At 37.3% G+C, this 23,446-nt stretch overlaps 1 protein-coding gene across 1 annotated transcript in view; it reads right to left on the reverse strand.

Moving 5' to 3' along the window:
- Positions 1-23,446, reverse strand: part of gabbr2 (gamma-aminobutyric acid (GABA) B receptor, 2) — a 99,694-nt gene that overhangs the window by 49,617 nt on the left and 26,631 nt on the right. The window contains exons 2-3 of the mRNA XM_077743764.1: positions 21,685-21,822; positions 4,409-4,579 (exon numbers count right to left, since the gene is read on the reverse strand). Coding sequence (XP_077599890.1) covers positions 4,409-4,579; positions 21,685-21,822 — 309 coding nt within the window. The remainder of the gene's footprint in view (positions 1-4,408; positions 4,580-21,684; positions 21,823-23,446) is intronic.

The following is a 23,446-nucleotide window of genomic DNA, read 5'->3' on the forward strand; positions in this document are numbered from 1 at the left end:
ATTGATATAACAAGAAAATTGTATCATGTGTACTGGTCCTGAGTGTAATTAAACACCTAGAGGGCAAATTCCTAATCCTGTTCTCCGTCAGCTCTGATTGATGTTTACTCTTCCTGCAGGTCTGGCAGTAAATTTGATTGCCGAATATTGCGTGTGTGCATGCGTTAATGTGTGTGACAGTTATTCGCCCCCTTCTCGGCATTCCCATTAAGCCAGGGATGTACTGTAAATAGCAGGTACGGCCAGAGACGGGCTAGAGCTTCCAGGTTTTTCCATTCTCCCAGTGGGACGAGGGGGGATGGGTTTGGCCCTACCACTGGCATCTTTACCAAGCCTTGCATAACGCACACCTCGCCTTGCGACAGCGGCTCGCAGCACAGCAGATCAGTGGGAGAGCGACGGGACCGAGCATGACAAATAGAAGAAATAGAAACACTGGTTGTCAACAACACTGTCAGTGTGACTATTCATTATGCATGGGGAAAGTTCCAGAAGTTGTACCAAAGTATATGTAGTGAATCTCAGTATGTGTGATTATGCAAGGAGCTGGTTATTGATAAAAAGGTATCTTCGCAATTTGGAGCCAGATTCTTCTTTGGAAACCTTTAAGAATGACTTTCTCCAAAGTTCAGCTCAAAACTATTTCAGATATTTATGAAGGTATATAAATGATCTGGATAAATGTACAGTATGAAGAATTTCTGTAGTGCTTTGCTTCAGATGTTGGGTGAGAAAATGTGATGAATTCAGCAATATAACCTAAGCAATTTTTAATGAAATATTTTTATCCATGAAAAATACAAATCTGAATCTAGAATTGTTAAATAGCTTCAAAAATGACTTTTTTTCATCACTTCATACCAGATTCAGCAAAAGAAATAGTCTGTTTTCCTAAAATCTTTGCAATGTGAAGCAGTATACACATGCAAACCCGAAGGCAAATATTTTGTGATTTTTCAAAAATACAGTGTAAAGGATTCAGCAAAAAATATTTTCCTATTCCTCTAAAAGCGCTGAAACGGGGAATAAATCAGTAGCATTTCTTCTAAAATGCATAAATTTCAATGACATTTTTTTTCATACCAATTTCGATAAAAAGGCACCAGTATACCAATCTGGATTCAAGGATCCTGTGGTACCCCACGATTGGACCCAATTTTATCCAACTCTACAACTCTTCTCTTCTTGAGTCTGTATTCGTTTTTGCTACTGCAACCAATATGGCGCCGCTTAAGTGGCAGCGGGTAGCGAAATCATTTGATTTAATGATTCTTAATGATGCGGAAGGATGGAAAGTTATACAATCCAATCCAAAAAACACAAACTTTGTAACAAACTCCAGATAAAGGCATGAATTCAAAAACATTTTGTAGTAAATCATTGTGACAGTAGTTTTTCTTTGCCACGTGTGAAGCATTCGGCGAAAATGACTATTTTTTTTTAACAGGGAGTCCCAAGCATGCAGATCTAGATCGGATGTGTCAAACTGTAGTTTAATTTAAAGGTTACGCAAGTTACATTCCTCAGCACGGAGGCAGCAGCTTCAAGGGAGATTGTTTGAATAATGAAACGTGGAAGCGCTTGCATATTTGTAAACCAGGATTAGAAGACAATCTGGCGGCAGGTTGACGGAACGGCTGCGTTTTCCGTCTTCTTCCTATCCTAAGCCCCTCAACTGCTTTTAGAAGCGTAACGATAAAGGGATTTCCACTAGCAGCGATTTTTGCAACCAGTCTTTTTTTATCCAGCCCCCTTCATTTGTAGTTATATATTTATATTGCGTGGAGTAAAGTGCTGAGCAGATTGGTTTAAAGTAAGGTGATGTTTTCAACACCTCTGTCTTGTTTAATCAAGATGTTTTGATAGGAACGTTTGCACTGTCCCACCTGTGTCAAATGTGTTTTTCTCTACTATCTTATAAACACTTGAAGGTTTATGTCACAATTGCGATTGTATGCTCCACCAAATATAAGAAAGATGTGGCCAAGCAAACACTCACAAACACAGATGTAAAATGTATAACTGGCCCTAAACACTAATCCCTAAACCATACTGTAGTATAACCTGAATAATCAAACTAGCCCATAGCTGTAATCACTAAACAATCATTTGTAAACAAAATGTATCTGCACTTGTCATATTTATTCTAACCCATATTTCTAAATCCAAACTCACTTTTTTCATCCGGGTTTGAGTTTGTTTTATTCAATCCTGGGACAATTATAGGGGAAGTCTATTGTTATTAGTTTTACTAATCTTTTACTAATCTGTTACTAGTTCTAACGCAAACATGACTACATTTGATTACTAAACCTCTAACCTTACCTCCTAAAATTAACACAAATCCTAAACTTTCCCATTAACCTATTGCCCAAACCTTGAACTTATATTCGTAGCCCTTACTCCTAATTGTAACCATAATGCATACAATTCATCCTTATTCCAAAATTTGAGCACTAGACCCTTATCTTAACAATATATCTTCACTTTTAAACCTGAAACCTAAAAATAACTTAGCCTAAAATGTAATCCCAACCCCCTGAACCCATAAAGCCAAGGCCAAGCCTTCGACCTCAATCATTCGACCTTAACCTTGAATGTAACCATAGCACAATCATCCAAATCACTTGTCCTCACTCTAGTTTAACCTTAAAATATTCACCGGAATCCATAAACCTAACAATGCATTTGAACTCTAACCCCCAAAAAACAAGCCATCAATCTTAGCCCCAAAATCTCAAATTGCCAGTTTTGCAAACTTAAACGATAGTTGTTTTCTCACCTAGATGTTATCAATCAACATGGTGACAGTAGTCAAATTGCTAATAGCACACTTGTGAATTTCCAGGGAATGTATTTTTTTTCACAGGCAGAAATTATTGCAGACGTTGTGCATGCAAAGAAAAACGGGGGGGAAAAAACAGGCCTGTCAACTTTCATGGGGGTGGTAACAACCAGTGTAATGGAGTGTAAGAAAACGGGCAAGTCATCAGGCAAACACTTACACAACTAAACACAATGGCTCCCTTCACAATGTCATTGACAGAAGCGTTTGCGTCCGCAAATGTTCTCCCTATGCGAGTGGCAGCTTCGTGTGGGCGGGGAAGAAATGAAGCGGCACGAAGGGAGAAAGTACTTGAATGGAAAATGATTGCCACCTACTCAAAACACATTGGCATCCTCAAAGAGATAATACTTTAAAACGTGCCAATTATTGTTGGGCTGTGATACTGCAGACCCATCACTGTGCTACTACTACGTTGTTTATCGCGCTGTTTATTTGTTGCATGCATTTAAAACGGTTTCAATTGGTTTTATCTTGGCGATTGGTGGTCAAAACAAGTTTGTATTTCTTAACAGAGCTATCAAACCTAGCTACTTTTTTTCTCATTTGGTGTTCGATGAGCAATTCATTCATTCACTTTCTGAACAACCTTATCCTCATTAGGGCCACGGGAGGTGCTGGAGCCTATCCCAGCTGATTTATAACTTTTAACTCTCGCACTTAAGGGCAATTTAGTAGTGTCCATTCAGCCTACCATGCATGTTTTTGGAATTTGGGAGGAAACCGGACAACCCGGAAAAGCCCACGCAAAGAACATGCAAAGTCCAAACAGGTGGACCGACCTGGATTTGAACCCAGGATTCCAAAACTATGAGGCCGACGCGCTAACCACTCGCACCGCCTGGCTGCCCATCTATGAGGTAATTAGTATGTTGATTTAAAAAAAAAAAAAAAGTAATTAGTTCTATAAGTGAATAAGATAGAAGATAATTTACTAAATAGTAGTTAGTTACCAGGTGGTTAATTGATAAGCTAGGTCAGTCAGTTTGTGCACTTGTGGCTTCCTTGATGGAAAATAGCTGTAGTTTTTACTTATTTAAATTCCACAAAGAGTCTCATTGGTACAGATTTTCATTCCAACCGATCCACCAAAGGTTAACCAATGAGGTTACACTTTGAAGACACCAGAAGGGTAGGGTAGTGTCTTCTTGATCGATTGGAATCGAAATGGTTTAAAAGCTGTGTTTCACGGAAAGGTTAGTGATGTAATGGCTAGTAAGTCAAGTTACTGATTTAAAACTTACATTAACAGGATTGTGTTTTATAGAATGGAATCAATGAATGGCGGCCTTTAACGACAATGTTTGAAACCAAGTTGATTTTGTGATATTTTTTTTTTAGATAATTTGATGGATTTTGTTTGTGTTGTTTTGCCATTATCCCAAAAGTGGAGCTGCTTCTGCTTGCATCATTCCAAAAGAATAAATATTTTAAAAAATCAACATCATCGAGTGCTGTTCTTGTTTAGGCATATTCCATTGGGATGCCAGGGTCTTATTCTGAAAATATGAATCCTCACATTTGTTTTTTATGGTTTGAAGGTAGAAAAGTAAAAAGACAGACCTCAGAGAACCTCTGCACGTCCTGCGTGAGTGTCCCCACACGGCTCCAGTTGTAGTAGTTGAGGAATTTGACCACGGCTGGATTAACTGCGTTGTCAGAGGGGACTGTGCGGAAGAAGTTGGGGTACTTTTTCTTGTCCGCAAGCACGGGAGTAGTTGCCGCAAAGGACAGCTGAAAAAACACAAAAGACAAAAATGTTAACAATGCTTAAAAGATGTTGCTACAGAAATATTTATATCTACTATATAAATTAAAATCAATCCAATTTCAAGATTGAATTCTCCTACATAATCACATATACAATTACTATATGTATATAGTTTTTTTTGCACGGCAACGCGCTCGTAACATAACAAACAAATTTAAATGAACTTGGATTACGATGCAGACAAACAAAAATAAATGTAATCTTACTTTATACTAAACTTAATTCTAATTTTGGTTTAATTTTTTACACCTTTCTTTTCCCGGATAGGCTCTAATTGCCCCACCCTAACTTTCAGATGCAACCTGTCGAGGGTTGTTTGCTTTTGTCTTTCCTTCAAGATATTCCGAAAATGATGCACACAAATGTCCTCACAATAGGATAACGCACGACCACTTGCCAACAAGAAGTAGTACTCTTCTCGGATTAGCGATTGGTCGTGCCATTTGCACTGATTAACTGGAAAAAAACACTGAAAAAAATGCAACGCTCCGCCCAGTGCTCGTAGAGACATTACACAAGGGAGTTGCGACCAGAGATAAAATAAATATTTACCCGAAATTTTACTTATATCTCAAATTGCTAGCATGTTGGGGCACTCAAATGTCGAGGTTCTACTGTATAAATATATATCAAGTAGTAGAATCAACTGTACATGTTGATAACATTGAGTTTCCATTCTTACTTACGTATAAATGGAGAAATTGGCATTAAATCGACATTTCAGACAGCACTGATATGTCATGACATGAAATAATTTTAAACTTGCGCGTTAGCCGATGTTTTTTTTCATCTCATAGTTAAGCAGTGACAATATGAGTAGATAACTAGTACATAAGAAAGCCATTGTTTGATAAAAGAAAATGACAGTGTAGGTGCTAAATAGGAATTATGCAGGGTGAATGTACCCTTTGTCATTTCTTGCCATTTTCCTCCCTCACTTTCACTTCACAATGCACAAATTCCAGCAATAGGTCACATGCGTTCCCTAGCCACAAACAGCTGTAATTAATTTCTGCACTGAGATTCAATGTACACGCATACACACTCACACACAATGGAACACATTTTGTACGCTGACCATTTTCTCTCCCATTCGTGCTCAGCCAATGTTTTTTTTATCTTATTTTCCACAACCCTAAGCACATAGCGTCCAAACTCTAAAGCGGAAGGTTATTGAGCAAGCAGCTTGGACGTCTAAAATTTGGTCATCTGTGTCTGTAATTTGAGGTCAACTTGGTGTGTATTACATGCAGCAGCATAACTCATAACAGATATGTCAACAACAAGTCCACTTCCCACAGGATATTTCTCAATATCTTGGTTATGGATTCAGTTTTGTAAACTTGCTTCTCCAGCTTTCCCAGCCTTGAAGGCTCCCTGATTGTTGCCATTCATTTAAACAAAATATGTGCTTGCAAATTGTGTTTTTCATTGCTGGCTAAAATATACACTGTTGCAAACGTATAAAAACTGATCAAAGATACTTATGCATGCAGTATGTTTATAAAAGATAACTGAAAAGTAAGCACTTTAGTTTAGATTTTTTTATTTTGTGAATATACATATTTCTAATATATTTCACAAATTATTTAACTATTGTATAATATTTTGTAAAACAAATTACAGATGACTTAACATAATTCAAAAAACACTTAATTAAATTTTTAAATCACCTAGTTGATGCTAAATAGTATATCTTGTAGTATTTTTGCCAACTTCTTGGAAATATTTCAAAATACTAAATATTTTATAATGAATATAACATGTTATGTATATTAAAGCTCAGAAATAATCATTAGAAAAAGAAGCATTACATAATTGCCGTGATTTAAATGGAAAATACAAATTCTAATTATTTATGTAAATATATATTCTATTTTCTATTAACACCTCATCACAAGTACTTAAAATGAATACATTACAACTATTTGATTGTTTTTACCATTTTGGAAAATAATTCAGCAACTAAACCAACACAAATGAATATAAAATTATAATTATAGTGTAGAATTTTATAAAAAATTCCCAAGCACAAAGTTAAATTTTATTAATCTAGTAATCTAAAAGGATCTTTTTATGAATACAACCAAAGTTAAAACACATTACAACACAGCTAATTATTGATTCCCATTCAGTCAAGCTAATTATTTGACTCAAGTGTCCACATATTTGTGAACTATACCATTTAAAAATATATACATAATTATACAATCTTGCATTTGATTTAAGGCAGCAAAAGTATATTTCTAAGTATAATTATATATATATATATATAATATAAAAACTATATAAAATGTTTATTATTATTATTTATTGTTATTATTTATTTCACTTTTTTGGACATAAAAAAATCGTAAACACAAACCTTACCAAATTTAAATTAAAAAAATACTTATCACAAAGATATGTAATCGTTTGTGGATGTCAAACAAGCTGCGATACATTGGCTAATATGTATGCAAGATCATCCCTGTAATGGCCATCATCTTTCTTACACGTTATGATCATAAAACGTCCTGAAAGGTTGATGGGATCTTTTTTTCCTTCAAGGCACTTGTCTCCCTAACCTTGTCCTGAGACTAGTGGGAGGGTCCTCACAAGCAATTTTAATTACTTTTGCCATAAGTAAGGAAGTTGAGAAGCATGGACCCCACATGCGTGACCACCTTTGGAGTCTTCTTCTTACATTATCTGTCGTGAGGACTATTTTTAGCTCTCGCTAAGGAATATTGTTTTCCTTTCATTAAATAAAACATCAGAGCTCCTTTGCACTGGATTTGATCGATGGCGCTGACAAAAGGCAGCTACATTTGGCCTTTATGTTTATGAGACAAAATAACCACGCCCCAATCCAAATGCCTGAAACGAATAGGGATCTATTTATCTTCAGTCAGGCTTTCATTTTAAGGAGTGACATATTGCATAAGGCCACAATTTACTTGTTTATAATGAAAATCAAATTGCTTTCACCCTCTTAATGTAGGCCAGTAGCAAGTATGTCAGCTATTAGCATGTGTCAAAGTGGAGGCCCGGGGGCCAAATTTGGCCCACCGCGTCATTTTGTGTGGCCCGGAAATGTAAATGATGAGTGCCGACTTTCTGTTTTAGGATCAAATTAAAATGAAGAGTATAGATGTATATTAAATTTCCCGATTTTGCCCCTTTTAAATCAATAATTGTATTTTTTAATCCATTTTTTTCTGTGATTTTAGTTCAAAAATGAATTTGTAAAATCTAAAAATATATTTTAAAAAAGCTAAAAAAAATTGTTTTAGATCTATAAAAAACTGAATATTCAGGGCTTTTAATCCAGTTATTTTAATCCATCTATAGAAAAAAAATCTAAATATTATATCTAAAATGGTCCGGCCCACATGAAATCGAGTTGACGTAAACACGGCCCGCAAACCAACCCAAATTTTAAAATTAGAAAATAATATTTCCAGAGATGTCGAGTGGGAATGTTTTCATGCTGGTTGTTTAACTCACATGGATTTTTACAGTTTCTTGTCACGTGTTACTGTTGGTTTCTGATCACACTCTGTTTATTTTGGGGCATTAAAACATTACTTCCTAATGTTTTTAGGTCAGTCCAATTCAAAAGAGTGTTTTTAGGAATTTGGGGTGGTAACTACAAACTCAAACTACAGCAAAATGAACCAAAAATAGTTTGAAATTGGTTGAAAAAGTCAAGTTCGATGGCAATAGTTAAAGATGCTCCATGAGCCTTGAATAAGTACCCAATGTGATCAGCCAGTATTGATCCGTTCTAACGGTGCTCCATTGCAGTCCCATCCGCCGAGGCTATCTGTGCGGTTTGCCTTTGAATAATGAAGTGACCATCTTGGATAATAAATGAAAGAACATGACAGCCATGTTTAGACCACCACGAGTACTACTTATTCAATGGACGAAGCGGAAGAGTTTAGTCATACTCTGTCCAAGAGCTACACGCTTGGGCTATGAATATCGATATGAGCTTAAGTAGAAACAGTATGGTCGATGCAGAGACAAAACAACATTTAAAACACACCAGGAACAATGGCTTCATCTTCCTCAAGGGAGAAAATCCAATGTTGTTGAATGGTGACCGAAAAACTATTTACTAACCCATTGTTGTTGCATACCGACAATTGCCACAACAATTGCACGGGAGTTGATGAACGATCTGCATTGAACTGTGAAACATCGTTGCCTGATTATTACAAAACCGTGGGGAATCTAAATCTGAAAATACAAATGCCGAAAGTAAAACTACAATTTCCTATAAGAGAGCTGTAATGAGTAAGTCACTGAGCTATTAGGAGTCAAAGTTTTACAGTTTACCTAGTGCCTCTAAGGCTAAATTTTTCCTGGAGGAAATCGCAATCGATAAACGCCGGTTTAAACATGAAAACAAGTTTTTCCTTGAGCAGTGTTTGACCCTCAAAGGCTAATTTACTCAGTGGAGTTCTTCAAGAAATGGCAAACTATTTGCCGACAGGAGATTAGTGACAGTTTTTCGCGAACAAAATCCTCTTGGTGAGAATTAGGATGACACCATAGACAAATCCATGCTATGAACCTTGAGAAAAAAAACTTCTCCCAATACCTTTTGATAAATTCATCTTCTGAATTTATAAGCTAATCCAACTGGAAAAATATCTGTTACGTCATGGAGTCAAAGGTCAACAATCATACAGCATTACATATGGTTATTCCCATAACCTGAAACCAGCATCATGATTTTACTAGACAACATAATTTCATTCCATTTGCTCCTCAGCATCCATTACAAACCCCCCACTGTGATATTCTACCTCCATCATGATGCTAATGAGTTGCGGCAGGTGTGTATGTGGGGGGGGGGGGGGGGGGTCCGAATACGTCTCCGAGTGGGCTCTCCCATGGCGTGCCAAATGCCGCTTGCTGAATATTGAATGAAGTGAGGCTCCCTGTGCTCAAGAAGGGCAACAGATAATCATCACTAAAGGGCTGATTGTTAGAGACTTGAATTAATCAATTAGTAGCCCTCAGTCCTAACACATCCTCCATTGACTACAAGTCCCGGATTACATTGCTTTAGTGATTTTGTGTTCATTACAAATAGATTTAAAATGCACGTAAATGGTAATTGTACTAATGCAATTTCTTATTTGACTAGCGTCGCTGGCTAGTACTCTTACAACAATTAACTTGACAGTTGCAATGGTTGTGTATGAGTAGAGTGGCATTTGAGGGTGGAGAATACTTTTGGCAGGAATAAAACTGTTTTGATAGTTTTTAATTAACTAGGAGAATGTTTATAGAGAGTAGAACATTTTGTAATAAAAGTTCTGGAATGCATTGCACTAGAGTTAATGCGGAAATGCTTTGTTACGAATAAAAATATACAATTTTACTAATACTATCACCAATCATGAGCTAAAATAACTAAAATGACAATAGTAAGAAAAGCTCATTGACTTGATGTGACAACAGCTGATGGCCAGCTTTCCCCTTTGCCCACTTGTCAATCATCTTGTCGCCAACAGCAATTAGTCTCCGCCCAGCCAAGCGTACACACAATTGACTTTCTATGACATCATGGACATGTTCCACCTCAAATATATGACCATAAAATTACATTTTTAGCTTGTCAGTTCAACCTGATATGGGAACCTGGAAGTAGCTTAGTCGCAGCTAGCATCTATGAATTCTGCTGAGCTTGATGCGCGATAAGTTTGACGTGACATAAATTGTCAATGCTGCCACCCCCGCCTCCCTCATCACTTGCACCGGGAGACAGCTTTATCGGCAGCGGTAGCTATTCTTCAAACCGCCATCTGTCGACAGATGGGGCCACTCCCTCGTTTCAAGGACAACAATGAAACCATGTTTTTTTTTCTTGATTATATATCTTATTTGGCGGCACAGCGGCCGTGTGGTTACTGCGTTGGCCTTCTAGTACTGGGGTCCTCACTGTATTTGCATGTGGGCTTGTGTGGGTTTTCTCCGGGTACTCCCATTTCCTCCCACACCCCAAGGCAGTCTGCCCCGCAACCCTTGCAAAGATAAGCAGTGCAGAAAATGAACAAATTCATCAATTACTTTGAGAAGAAATATCTACACACTTGTCAACCTCGACCTATCGTTCTCCTTATTAATGATTGCAATACCCATTAAGTGATAATAAACCATACACATGCAATTTGGCACATATTAACTCACATAGGGCATACTTAAAAGTCTTAAGTTTTCCCAAAGTGAATGGAATACTTAATCAGTCAGTGCGTTTTTGTATGCGCTAAATTCAAATTTTTGGAGATGTCGCCGTATGACAATGACAGCTTGACTATCTTGGTACATTGCTTGCTGACGCGCTATATTTATATAGTAAAAAGGGCAGAAGTGACTGACGGATTTACAATAAAAAAACATACTTTTAAAGAAAATACATTTTTCCATACAAAAGTTGTAACCTCATTGGTTATGTATCTGTGCTTAGGTTATTATATTCTGTAACTAATGGTATTCACACCAAACCTATAACATGCTTTTGTCAAATTGGATTCTAAATTAAATTCCATCATTAATTACAACAACATTTTTGGGATTACGGGGATTATTTTCAATCATTTGTTTGACAGTAGGTCGGCCCATTGTGTGAGATCGAGGCTTCCATTCCTGGACCTTTCTGTGTGTTTTTTCTGAGTACTTCAGTTTCTAGTAGTTTTCAAATTAATCCCTGTGACTAAACATTCTTGTTTAACTCTGATCTATAGATTGAAACTTTATTTTTTTTATGAGAAACTGTCCCAAGGCCGACTAGATTCGCTTAACAATGCTGAAAAACCATCAACGACATCCTCGATGTCTTACTTGGATTTGACGAAATCGTTAGTATTTCAACCCCATACTTAGTATACATCATTATACATTTTAATTATGCCTCCATGTGAGTCCCAAATTTGGGTGGAAATCCCAGTGGGAATCAAAAATTGGGAGGCAGAACTGTTATTGTGCTATTGGGTAGTCACTGATGACTGATGGCATCCTGTCACCTGGTTTCATCGCAATTCTATTTATAAATGGAGATTTCATAGCAGCAACCTGAAATGGCCTGCCGGTGCATGATTAATGAGCAGATGCTGCGCCGGGGAGGCCATCGCTGTTCTCTCCAGCTGTTCTCTGTGAGAGAGGCAGTACATTGCGTGAGCTCAGATTTTCCTCGCTGTGAGCATAGAAAGAAAAAATGTACTGGAGAGAGATTCAGAGTGCACTGTTTATAGGGTTATTCAAGTGGATGATGAGACTATGACAATATATTTAGATCAGAGGGTGTATTTTTGTCAAGAAAAGAGTCTAAAAGATCTTCAAACTTCTAACATCTTAGATTATTGAAAAAAAATCAATGTGCCTGAATATATTTTAAGCTTTGTAAAATATGTGTATGAGCCATATTTTCGTGCTATTTGCAAACCTAGACCAGCGGGTGTATTTCAGACCAAGATGGGTAATTTCCAGGATTGGTGAAAGTATTGGAAAGACTTGTGAACAATAGGAAGACTTCTTCACATTAGATTAGAATTGTATTTCATCCCGTATTCAGGAAATTTCTTGGTTGCAGTAGCAAGACAGAAACAAGACACACAAGACATTGTAGACCTAGTTAAGAAACTGGAGCCACACACAGGAAATCCCATTTAGCTTGGGAGTAAAAAGATCTAGGTTTGCTCAGTGGAAGTTCGATTCCTCTACCCCAATCACTTATGTCTGTATCCACGAAATAATAAACCCGGGAATGTCCTTGGGGGATGTACCTTGGTTGCCCACACCAGTCAACGAAATTTCAATAAGTCGTATTGTATAGGTCACATTTTCGCAGAACTACCCTTGGTATCTTGTTCGATTGATTTAGCATCGACACTTTTGTCCTTTCAATGTAAGAGTACTTCAAATTGAAGTTTTGCATACACTAAATTTGTTACATTTAATTTATGTATTCTCCATCTAAGTGATATCAAAGTGAAAATGCGTTGTGGCGCTGCAAGTTTGAATTAAATCAGATTCATCCCCGCCTCTTTCTCGCCGTAGCGTACCGTCGTAGGAGATTAGCTGTGACGTGATGTAAAAATGCAACCTCTCGTCTCTGTATGTCGTCTGGGTGGTCCTGCAGGCACTTTAGAAAGCAGCAGATTACCTCTGGGCAACGACTCTGCTTGTCAGAACACCTCTTAGCCATGCTAATTGCTTTTTTGTTTTTGGCTGCTCCCGTCATCTTAAACATCCCTCCCTCTCTGATCTTTTTCTTTTTTTTAGAGTTAAGGCCTGGAAAGAAAGTTTAGATATGTAACTACCTCATTCAGCTAGAGAGACTTTAGCTGTTGTTATATATTAAAAGAATGTTGACAGCGTTATTTATCGTTTCCAATATCTGAGGGTCCACTACAAGATTGAAGGACTAAGGTGGTTTATTTTTTTTGCACATTTATTAGATTCACGACCACTGGCGGACATTGCATGAAAAAAAAAATCTCGACCTAATCCGCAGAGGCTGCTACTTCCTCCTGAGTCTGCGCAATTAAAGCATTATAGCATCAGACGTGACTTGTGTGTAAATGCTGGGTATATATTTACATTATCAGCCACTGATCTACAAGAACACAGACTCCAAGGACGTTCAATGATAAATTGAACCGCAACACCACAGAACACGACTGATTCATGGTAAGAATGTAACATGAGCATTTTGCATAGCATTGCCGTCAACAATATTTTGCAGGTAATGCAAGCACATTCTTATCTAGAACCTGTTTCTATTAAATTCAAACGGCCATATGGTTGGACGCATACACTTTAGACCTCACAACTACATGCATTAAAAACCCAATACTTTACTATTTTAAGTTAAAACACCAAAGGCTACTGTTACCTTGGAGGTGTTGAATTTTGAGCAACCCAAATAATCTACAGGGTAACCCAAAAAGATGCATACCCATATTTTATTCAATAAAAAAACAATTTTTTAACGAATGTTTCAAACAATTGAGGAACTGAAAACTGCCATCACAGCAAAAATAAGAGCCATCCCGAAAGAGGAGTGTGTAAAAGTGATTGACAACTTTGTCAGACAAGTACAGGTTTGCTTGCAACGGAATGGTGGACATTTGGAACACATCTTGGGAAAGCCATAAATTGACTAAAAATTGACAAAAATAGCTGAAACTCTGGTGAATGGTCTTCCATAAACTGAATAATGTGTGGTTGTAATTTGAAATAAATAGCTTTTTAATCAAAGTCAAAATAGAAATTTTCATGGGTACACATCTTTTTGGGTCACCCTGTACATGGGCAACCGCGGAGATTAAAACACAACCTTAAATTATGTTTAAAACTAATTGTCATTGTAATATTCAACAAATGTCTTGGGAATTTATTGTAATCAGTACCTTGAAAAAAAAACAAGAACCTCCCCTACACCCGATAAAAGAAAGGTTCCCCCCCACTGACTTCCATAATGTGTTTATCCAAGGCAAGGCGCTAATTATTGCAATTAGGCTTATTAGTAACGCTGGCTCCTACATGCTAGCAGGGTAAGCCATTGAGGAAGAAACTGCCACAACAATGGGCGATGATGGGAAAAAAAATCATGGGTTTGATTATTATTTTGATTAAAACTAAAATCAGAAACACCATTATTATAAACATATTCCTAATTGTCTGCATTGATGGAAGAGGAAAAATGCATGCTGTCATTATTCTGTTTTGAAAAATAAGATTAGAATGATTAGAGATGTAACAAGGTCTGCTTGTTTAGTTTTAGTGATAAGATGCCAAAGTTATTGTGTGGTTAATGTAAAAACTGCTCATTTGGGGAACAGCCAATCACAGGGCAGGAGGTGAGAACCATTCACATTCATAGTCATCCCTAGGGGCAATTTACAGTGTTCAAATAGCCTACCATGCATGCTTTTTGGATGTGGAAAGAAACATTAATAGACGAGAAAACCCACACAGTAACATGCAAACTCAATACAGGAAGGTCTAAACTTTCAAACCACTCTGACACCAGGTCAGTTAATACATCGAAAATTAAGTTGATAAAATATAAAAAAAACTGTGTAATATGTCAAAGCCTAAAGCTACTTTGAGTAAGCCATGTTAGGGCTTGATTGTTGCGTTTAAAAGGCCCGACTCAGAGTGCGTGCGGTTTGCTTAGTGTCTTAATGACGCCGCAGTAAATGTCAAGATTATTACTGGCAAATTATTAGAAGGGAGCTAATGTGTGCTTTACTACAGCATCTAACACTTTTGTGTGTGTATGTAGAGTGGAAGTGAGGGGGGGGGGGTGTTGTGTGTATGTGCATGCATGTGTTGTAGGTTGAAAGAAGAAGAAGCGCCAGCGGTTACTTTCAATTATGTCCTTATTCATTTTTAATGCTGTTTGTTGGCGTTAAAAGGTCACCACTGGTGTATGTTTGTGTGCTAATGCGTCCTGCAGCTCGTGGGGGGTCCGGGGCGGCGGTCCGTGCCGAGTCTTTAAAATTGTACCACTGTGGGACCGCCCGCTGACGCCCACCCGCCACCACACTTTCCTGTTAACCTATTGAGTGGTAAATATCACCATCTGCGCAGATCTACAACTGGTCCCACTTCCGTAGAACTTCTATAATGAGTTCGATCCAATGCATAGCTATTAGTTCAGTTTTAGTTTTAGGATTTGGAGGTCTAAGTGTCTTTTCAGTCTTTTTTCTTAATAAAATTTACACTGTGAAGCAATATAATCTGCCACCATGTAGTAGTTGACATTACAAATCTGCAGGTTATTCCGAATTTTTCACAAAGGACGAACAGTGGTACCTCGAGATATGAGCTCAATGTGTTCCGAGACTGAGCTCGTATATCGAAATTTCTCGTAACGCAAACAAACGTTTCCCATAGAAATGAATTAAAAACAAATACATTTGCTCCAACCCTCTGAAAAAACACCCAAAACAAGATATTGGATTGGAGAAAGTTATATTTCTTCTAATTCGCCATCTATTAACAAATTAACAAATAACTAGTGGTTTAATATTACTAAAATATGTTAAATAGTACTAAAATTTTACGGATTTTGCAGTGACACTACAGTGACAACAAAGCTGGTTTAGTTCATCTATTTATCTCAAATTTGTATATGGATTAAACTAAACTATGAAAAATAAGATGCTCTTTTAAAGCTCCTAACAGTAAACAAGGTAAATTCAAAGTATACATTTAAGAGTTAAATTCAAATGTAAATTTATAAGGGAGTGTAAGCTTTGTGTCATTTTGATTTTGTTTTTTTAAATAGTTAGAAATTCAAAGAAAAATCACAGCTATTTATATCGAAACAGTGCTCATCCTTAAATTTTGACAAGGCAAACTTTGGCGTTATAATTTTTTTATTGTATCTTAAAGAATATATGTGCAAACGCATAGCTTTTAAGGCCAATGCTAGTAGCATAAGATTTGCTTCTTACGCACAGATTGTGAGCCTGAAGGACTGGCAGCTAATGAGCAGGCCACATTGCTGTCTCTGTGCTTTGTCTCTTGGGTTTTGCTGCTTGAAAAGCACTAAAAGCTTTGAATTAAACTTTTAAGCGTCGGGTGACAGCATATTTCAACGCAAGAAAACTTCATGACGGCTTGAACATATTCCCCAATAATTTTCCTTATATGTTTTTCTTTTACTGTCAGACAACATTTGTAGTGTAGTCATTTTACAACGCCTGTGTATCTGCATCTGACTGACATGCACAATGTTTTAGCTTTCTCTGAAATGTTTATCAGTTTCCCCCAGGATTGCAATTTACATAGCAATTTGAACTCAAATAGACAATGTAAAGATACAAAGCGACCATAAATATGTTCCTAATGCTTAACAATGTACGGGTGTGGTTTGACAAGTCCATCTGTTTGGAAATGACTGGTTAGAAAACAAACACCTGTGTCAACATTAAGTAGCCTGAAAAAATAAGGCTTGTTTTCCATCTAGAAATTTGAAGCAATTTAGCAAAATAAATTGCATATAAAGAATACATAAAAACATTGTAAAAATGTAATTCCTTTGTAAAATAAGTACAAATTTTAAGAAATTATGAAAAAATTGTAGAACCCATGCGAGGTGGTATAGAAAATGAATTCTTTTAAAAATGTAAAATGAAAAAAAACATGTTTTTTTCAATTAAAGTGCCAAATGTATAAATATGAACACAATTATAAAATATATATTATACAAATATCACATTAAATATATTTAGAATTTAATAAAACATTTTTAGGGCAGCCCGGCGGATCAGTGGTTAGCGCATCAGGCTCACACCTGTGTTCAAATCCAGGTTGGTCCACCTGTGCTAAATGTGCATGTTATCCCCAGGCCTGTGTGGGTTTTTTTCTGGGTACTCCGAATTCCTCCCACATTCCAAAGACAAGCATGGTAGACTGATTGGACACTCTAAATTACCATTGTGCCCTGTGATTGGCTGGCCACCAATTCCGTTATAGGATTTGGAACTCAACTCCCCAAGCAGAAAAAATGACAGCAAATGAATTTTGAGGGAAGACACTGTTTAGAATAAGCAAATTGGGTTGTCAAAATAAACAACATGACAGCTATAGCTATGACACAAGTCTCCACCAAAGAAACTATCGAGCATTTTCCACGTCTCCCTCCAGCAACACACCTGACTCAAATAATCGGGATCGGTAAGAAGCTTCTGGACCATTTAATTCAGGTGTGGTAGAAGAGGGAGATATGGAAAACAGACTGGATAAGAGCTCTCGAGGATCGGACTTGGCTGCCTCTGCTCACTGACCGGACATCGTATTCTCTTTCTTGCAATGTGGCATTTGAACGGAAATCCGAAAAGAAGGTGAAAGACTTGAACTGCGAGGAGCACTGAGCTCCATTATGAGCCATTAAGCAGTGCGACGGCCTGCAGGAAAAGACTGAAGCTTGCACGATCGATTAAGAGCAGTTTAACTGTCTGAGACAGCCTCATGCTAATATGAGAAAGAAACATCAACTCCCCCTCACACACAGAGAGAGAGAAACAGGAAGCAGAACGACATCATAATAATACAAAGTGCTTTCCAGCCCCTCTTGATCTTGCAGTTCATCATTACTGAATTCTTTGAACAAACTAATTAGCTTTTGGGAGGTCTCATCATGGCACAAACCCGCCAATTTGGCAAGCATGTGTATCAAGGGAAGATTTACATAGTTTCACGAGTCCAAACATGAGATGAGAAAGTTTACACTGTAGTTCTCCCTTGGAAATTTTGAAAAATGTAGCCTCAGGTTATCCAGTTCATCAATCAACATAAAAGTAGTTTTTAAAGAGAGTCAATAGGACTCGTATTAGGGATTTGATTCGAAGCATTCATTTAGGGTGAATTCCTTGGCGAGGGAGTTATTTGAGTTATTGGCTGCCATTAACAGTTAAGATGATTCAAGGCTTCTTTACGTTTTTTTTTTTTTACATTGAGCATTGAGTATATATAAGGCGTATTATCCCTTACATCACTGAAACTAAACAAATGCGTCTATAACTATCTATTTCTAACTGTTTTAACGATATGATCATTAACTGGTTGGTTGCCACTGACGAATGATGTTATACAATTAAGTTTCTAAAATGAAGTTTCATTCAGTCGACATATTTCATACCTCGGCCAATTGCTCAACTTATTAAAGATGGCAATTCCCCTTATTAGGCCATAAAAAAACATCACATAAACAACGTAGGACATATTTCCTCTTAACAACCACACCTAAAAGTCTAAAAAATTCCCCCAAAGTGGACAGGGCGCCCAATCAGTCGGTGCGCCTTGTGTATGCAGAAAAAAAAACTCTCCAAGGCCCAATGCCAGAGCTTGATCGAGTAGGCAACCATTTTGATTGGAAACAGCCTATCTTTAGCTAATACTGCAGTTTTGATGAATGCTTAGTAGAGAAGTCACTTAAACAGACCCCAGTTGGAAGCAGGTATTCATAGACAGATGGGTACCCTAAATTGCCAAGCTTTTCTGCCTAATCCATTTGTTCTGCATAAAGTATGGCGTCAAACCTTAATCACCATTTTAAGGACTTGCCATGAATAATTACGCAAGTGCCTGTTTATCTCTATTGCAACTTCACCTAACTTTTGTATCCATTAATCATCTAGCATACTAAAATCAAAACAGATGTGGTATAAACACATCCAAAGTAAATTGTACATTGTTTGTAAGATTGCACCGGTTATATTGTGGCTTAAATGTTATGAATAATGCCAGGCATTACTGCGTAACACTAAAAAATGTGTACACATCTAGCTTGGGGAACATAAAAGCCAGCAGCATCAGCAGCAGGCACCGAGACAGAGCAGAGGGGCTAATCATCTCACAGCCCTCCAGCATATACACACGAACAGCAGCTGGATAAATACGTGCTAAGCAAACAATGGCGAAACAAAGAGGTATACATCTCATTTGTGCAATTAAAATAAAAAGACTTGGCAGCAATGTTAAAGCATCTCTTCTTCAGTGTGTTGGGTTTTGCATTGAAACAAATGTTTGAGTTGCCATTTATATTCTCCAGCGCTTCTCTGGTGTTTTTAGTTCATTGTTTTGCTTAAAAAGCTAACAAATGGGGAGTCATCTATTTAAAAAATGACTTTATTGCTAGATTAAACAACTGAAGCTGTTGCCGTTGTGCTCGTTGGATTCAATGCAGTGGATGTAAAACAAATGCACAGTGATGATTAAAACTGTTTCAATGCTTAGAATGTATGGGATTCTTATTTCAGATTTATACATCTAAAGCAAGGGTGTCAGACTCGGGTTGGTTCAACGGGCCGCTTTAACGTCAACTTGATTTCACGTGGGATGGACCATTTTTGATATAATATTTCGTTGTTTTTATAAATGGATTAAAAGAAGTTGATTAAAAGCCCTGAATATTCCGTTTTTTCATATATCTAAAACAATTATTATTTTAGTTTTTTTTTTAAATATACTTTTAGCTTTTACTAAATGATTTTTGAACAAAAAAAACATCAAAAAATTACAATTATTAATTAAAAAGGGGAAAATCAGGAGATGTAATGTATATCTATACTCTTCATTTTAATTTGATCCTAAAACAGAAAGTCAGCACTCATGATTTACTTTCCTGGGCCATACAAAATGATGCAGCGTACCAGATTTGGCCCCCGGGCCGCCACTTTGACACTCGTTATCTAAAGTTTGAAAGCCTACAGAAAGTGTGACACCTGTTTGACAAAAAGAGTAAAGGAACTTTGCACTAGGCACACATTCATAGATGTATTTTGCACTTAGGCTGTCATATATAGAACTTACATTTCAGCCCTTATAATACTAATAAAACGTATATGGTACTAAATAATAAATTAAACGTCCGCCATACCTTGCAAAGGTTACTGATTTTGACCTTATTTCCATGCACAAGGACACTTTTTTTCTGCCATGTAATCATAAAAACAATTAAATAACAAACCTGGGCATTGATGGGTCTTATTTTAAATATATTCAAAGTTAGATATAAGCTAGTTGACCACATTTTTGTAAATCGTCTATAGATAAAACCAAAATACAAAACCAGATGATAACCTGTTGCCAGGCAGATTTTTTTAGGACTCAATTTAAACTGCCCGCAGACCAATAAACCCAGGTACTAAATGCAGCATGAAATGTACACAGATTGCCAACTCGCTACTGATCCAGTCTGATAAATCACAATGTATGCTGTGGTATCTAGTAAAAATCACCAAAAGGGAACAATTTGAGTGTTTGATATGAAAGAAATGTGTTTTTTTTATGATTCTCAATGTAATCCTTTCTGTGGTGAGGCATCCTTCTGGTCGTAATTGTGGGCGGAAGGAGATACGCAGCGTAAATGTGACATTGGCGTTAAGCCGCCGCCTCTTGAATTATGCTATCTGCTGGCGGCAGCGGCTTCTCGTCTTATCTTATCGCCAGCCAATAACCTTTTGCATTGCTCGTCGCAGATGGAGCGTTTTTCTGTTCATCCGAGGAAGGAAACGTTGCCGTATCTCTGACTTTAAGCAAATGTGGTAATGTTTAACACTGTAGTAGAGTACCAAGTTTGAGTACAATAAGAGATGATGTAGTGAGAAAAGGCACACAGACATAATCCTGAATCTAGTTAAAAAAAAAAGACCTCTGGCAGAGTGGAAGGGAAGATAAAGCTATTCAGCAGTTGTTTGCGCAAAATACTAACATTTGGCTATAAAACTCTCAGTCATTAAATCACTACCAAAGAAGAAAACAAGTAACTAATGAGTCTTTTTCTTTTTATAAGAGCTGGTTGTCCATAATCACCAGTTGAACCTCAGTGGGATATCGATGTTAACATAAAAAGGTTAGTTTGGATGATAATACGCATATTGGGATTAAACAGTGTTCATGGTTCCGTTTTAAGGCTCGGTGCAACCACATGTTTGTAAATAAATGCTGTCAGTAAAAGAATCAATCTCAACTGGGACCGGGTCTAAAGGGATGATTTAGTTGGGGTTGGGAGGTAGCTAGCGAAAAGTTTAAACAACACTAATAAAATTCTCAGGTACACCTGACTGACCAATGAGGGGTGAGCTACTAATACTTTGCAAAGATCAGGCTAAGTAATCTGACCACGCTGACCAATCAGAAGGAAGTTTTAATTAATTGTATGTATGTTATTGTATTTATGGCCTTGCTGCAGAGAGAAATACAAGAAAAAAAAACGCAATTGGAAGTACGCAAGACTTGGTGACCAATGAGAAATGAGACTGCCAATTATCAACATAATTGCCTTGCGCATGATATTAGTGTGGAGACTTATATATATTTTGCTAACTCTACTAATGTTTATATGGACTATGTATGTATATATGTCTTATAATTGACAGTATTTTGTATTGAAGACTGAAGTCAAGTGCTGAATAATAAATAATATGCTTTGCAAAACTTTCTGTACTAAGGTATGGGGGATAATGCATAAAATTCACAATATCTACCAGAAAAATTGTGCAGCCTACTGGACAATTAGTGAGCTTTGTTACATTTGTAGATCAGCTCTTACCTGGACCAGGTTCCATCCCTCCAAGGACTCAGCGATGATGGAGGTGACAGAGGGGCAGACACCACCAAAGATCATCAGGTGTTTGGGTCCGTAGCAGATGGCGTCGAAGAAAGCCCGCAGGCCCTTAGCGTTGTCACACTGCACATGTCAAAGAAAGAGAAGAAAACGAAATGAAGACAAAATGCTGGAAGAAGGTACGTTTTTGATTCATGACATTCGCAAATTCAATGTTGGGGCAATAAAAAACAGGACCTTGCACCCCTTACGTAACACTATTAAATCTTCAGCAATTTGTACATTTATGTTTGCATTGAATATTGTGGAAGTATGAAATTTGCTGTTTCACTTGATATTCCCATTGGTGTGATTAGAAGGTTTTTTTTCAGAAGTCATATTGGGTTGTTTTGTAGAATACTATATGGATAGTTATTCAGTCAGCTGTCTGGCTGGTTTGTTTGGGTGATTTTTTGCTAGATTGCTGGTTGTTTTTTCGAAGAAATCTGTTAATGGGCAGGTAGCTTAGAGAATAGTATCTACAAGAGGGTAAGGCTGTTGCTAATGGTTATTTGGAGAGAATAATAGATGAGATATCTCGATGGTTTGTGGAATGATTGTTTGGTTGGAATGAGTGATTTGTTGAAAGGAGGATAGATGGATAAGTTTAGTAAAATCAGTTGGTTTGATCATTGGAATTGATGAATAGATTGATGGGTAGGTGACTAGGTAGATGGATGTAGCGATTAATGGTCTGTTCCTAAAGGAAAAAGATGGACGGTTGATGTGTTTAGATTGGCTAGATGGATGGACAAATGTCTCTCTCGATACAGAATTGATCCTCTGTCTGGTTAGCCAGTTAAATTTTGGTTTAAATACAATGGATATATATGTTTTTAATGCAATTGTTTGGCAACCAATTCAGGGTATACCCCACATCCTATTCAAAATTAATTTGGATAAGTTTCAGCACCTGCAAAGACCCTTTTGCAGCAGTATAGATTAACAATTGAATGTTTTTAATGACTTGGAAGATGGATAGTTCAATGATGGTTGGAAGGTTGGCTGGATTGGGCGTTTTTTTTTTTTGTGCAGAAAACACCGCCGCAGCATTTACTCTCGTTCGGTACTGCGTTTCCATGACAACGTGAAAACTGAGACAGTGCAGAAAGAACAAGAACATGTGGCAGAGGAAGTGTCTACTGATAGCGACACCAGCTAACTAGTTTTGCTGTGATTCGCACACTCGCTAATGATATCAGCAGCCCTCACTCTTCTATTATTGACAGTCCATTCTCAGAGATGGAGTGCCCAATGTGTGTGTGCATGATATGTGTTGGTGTGTATGTGTCCGCCTTCCGAGTGCACCTCATCTGTGGAGTCATTTGACCTTGTTAGCCATCAGTCGGCAAACTGAATGAGATTTTCCGCTGAGCACAGTGGCCCTACGCTGTTCTCCCATTGAGAAAAAAAAGGGGGAAAGAAATAGAAAATCCAATTGAAGTGGTCTCCGTGATAGCCCTGATGGGCTTTATTAAGAAGGGGCAAGTGTCGGCTGTGATGCTCATCTATGTGGATGGGCTCCTGTTGCCTGAGAGGCACTAGAAAAGTACACAGATTGTGCTTGGAGTCAATGAAAGTAAGAGTGGGCAAAGATTTAGTAGGATTTCTTGTGAAGAGTTATGTAAAAAACAACCAGTGCAAGCTTTAAGATCTGTCAAATTTTGATTAACAGTGTTTAAAAATGTGGATAACTTATTTTGTAAAT

This window comes from Stigmatopora nigra, chromosome 21 (genome assembly GCF_051989575.1).
Source record: "Stigmatopora nigra isolate UIUO_SnigA chromosome 21, RoL_Snig_1.1, whole genome shotgun sequence".
In the NCBI taxonomy this organism is placed as follows: Eukaryota; Metazoa; Chordata; class Actinopteri; order Syngnathiformes; family Syngnathidae; genus Stigmatopora; species Stigmatopora nigra.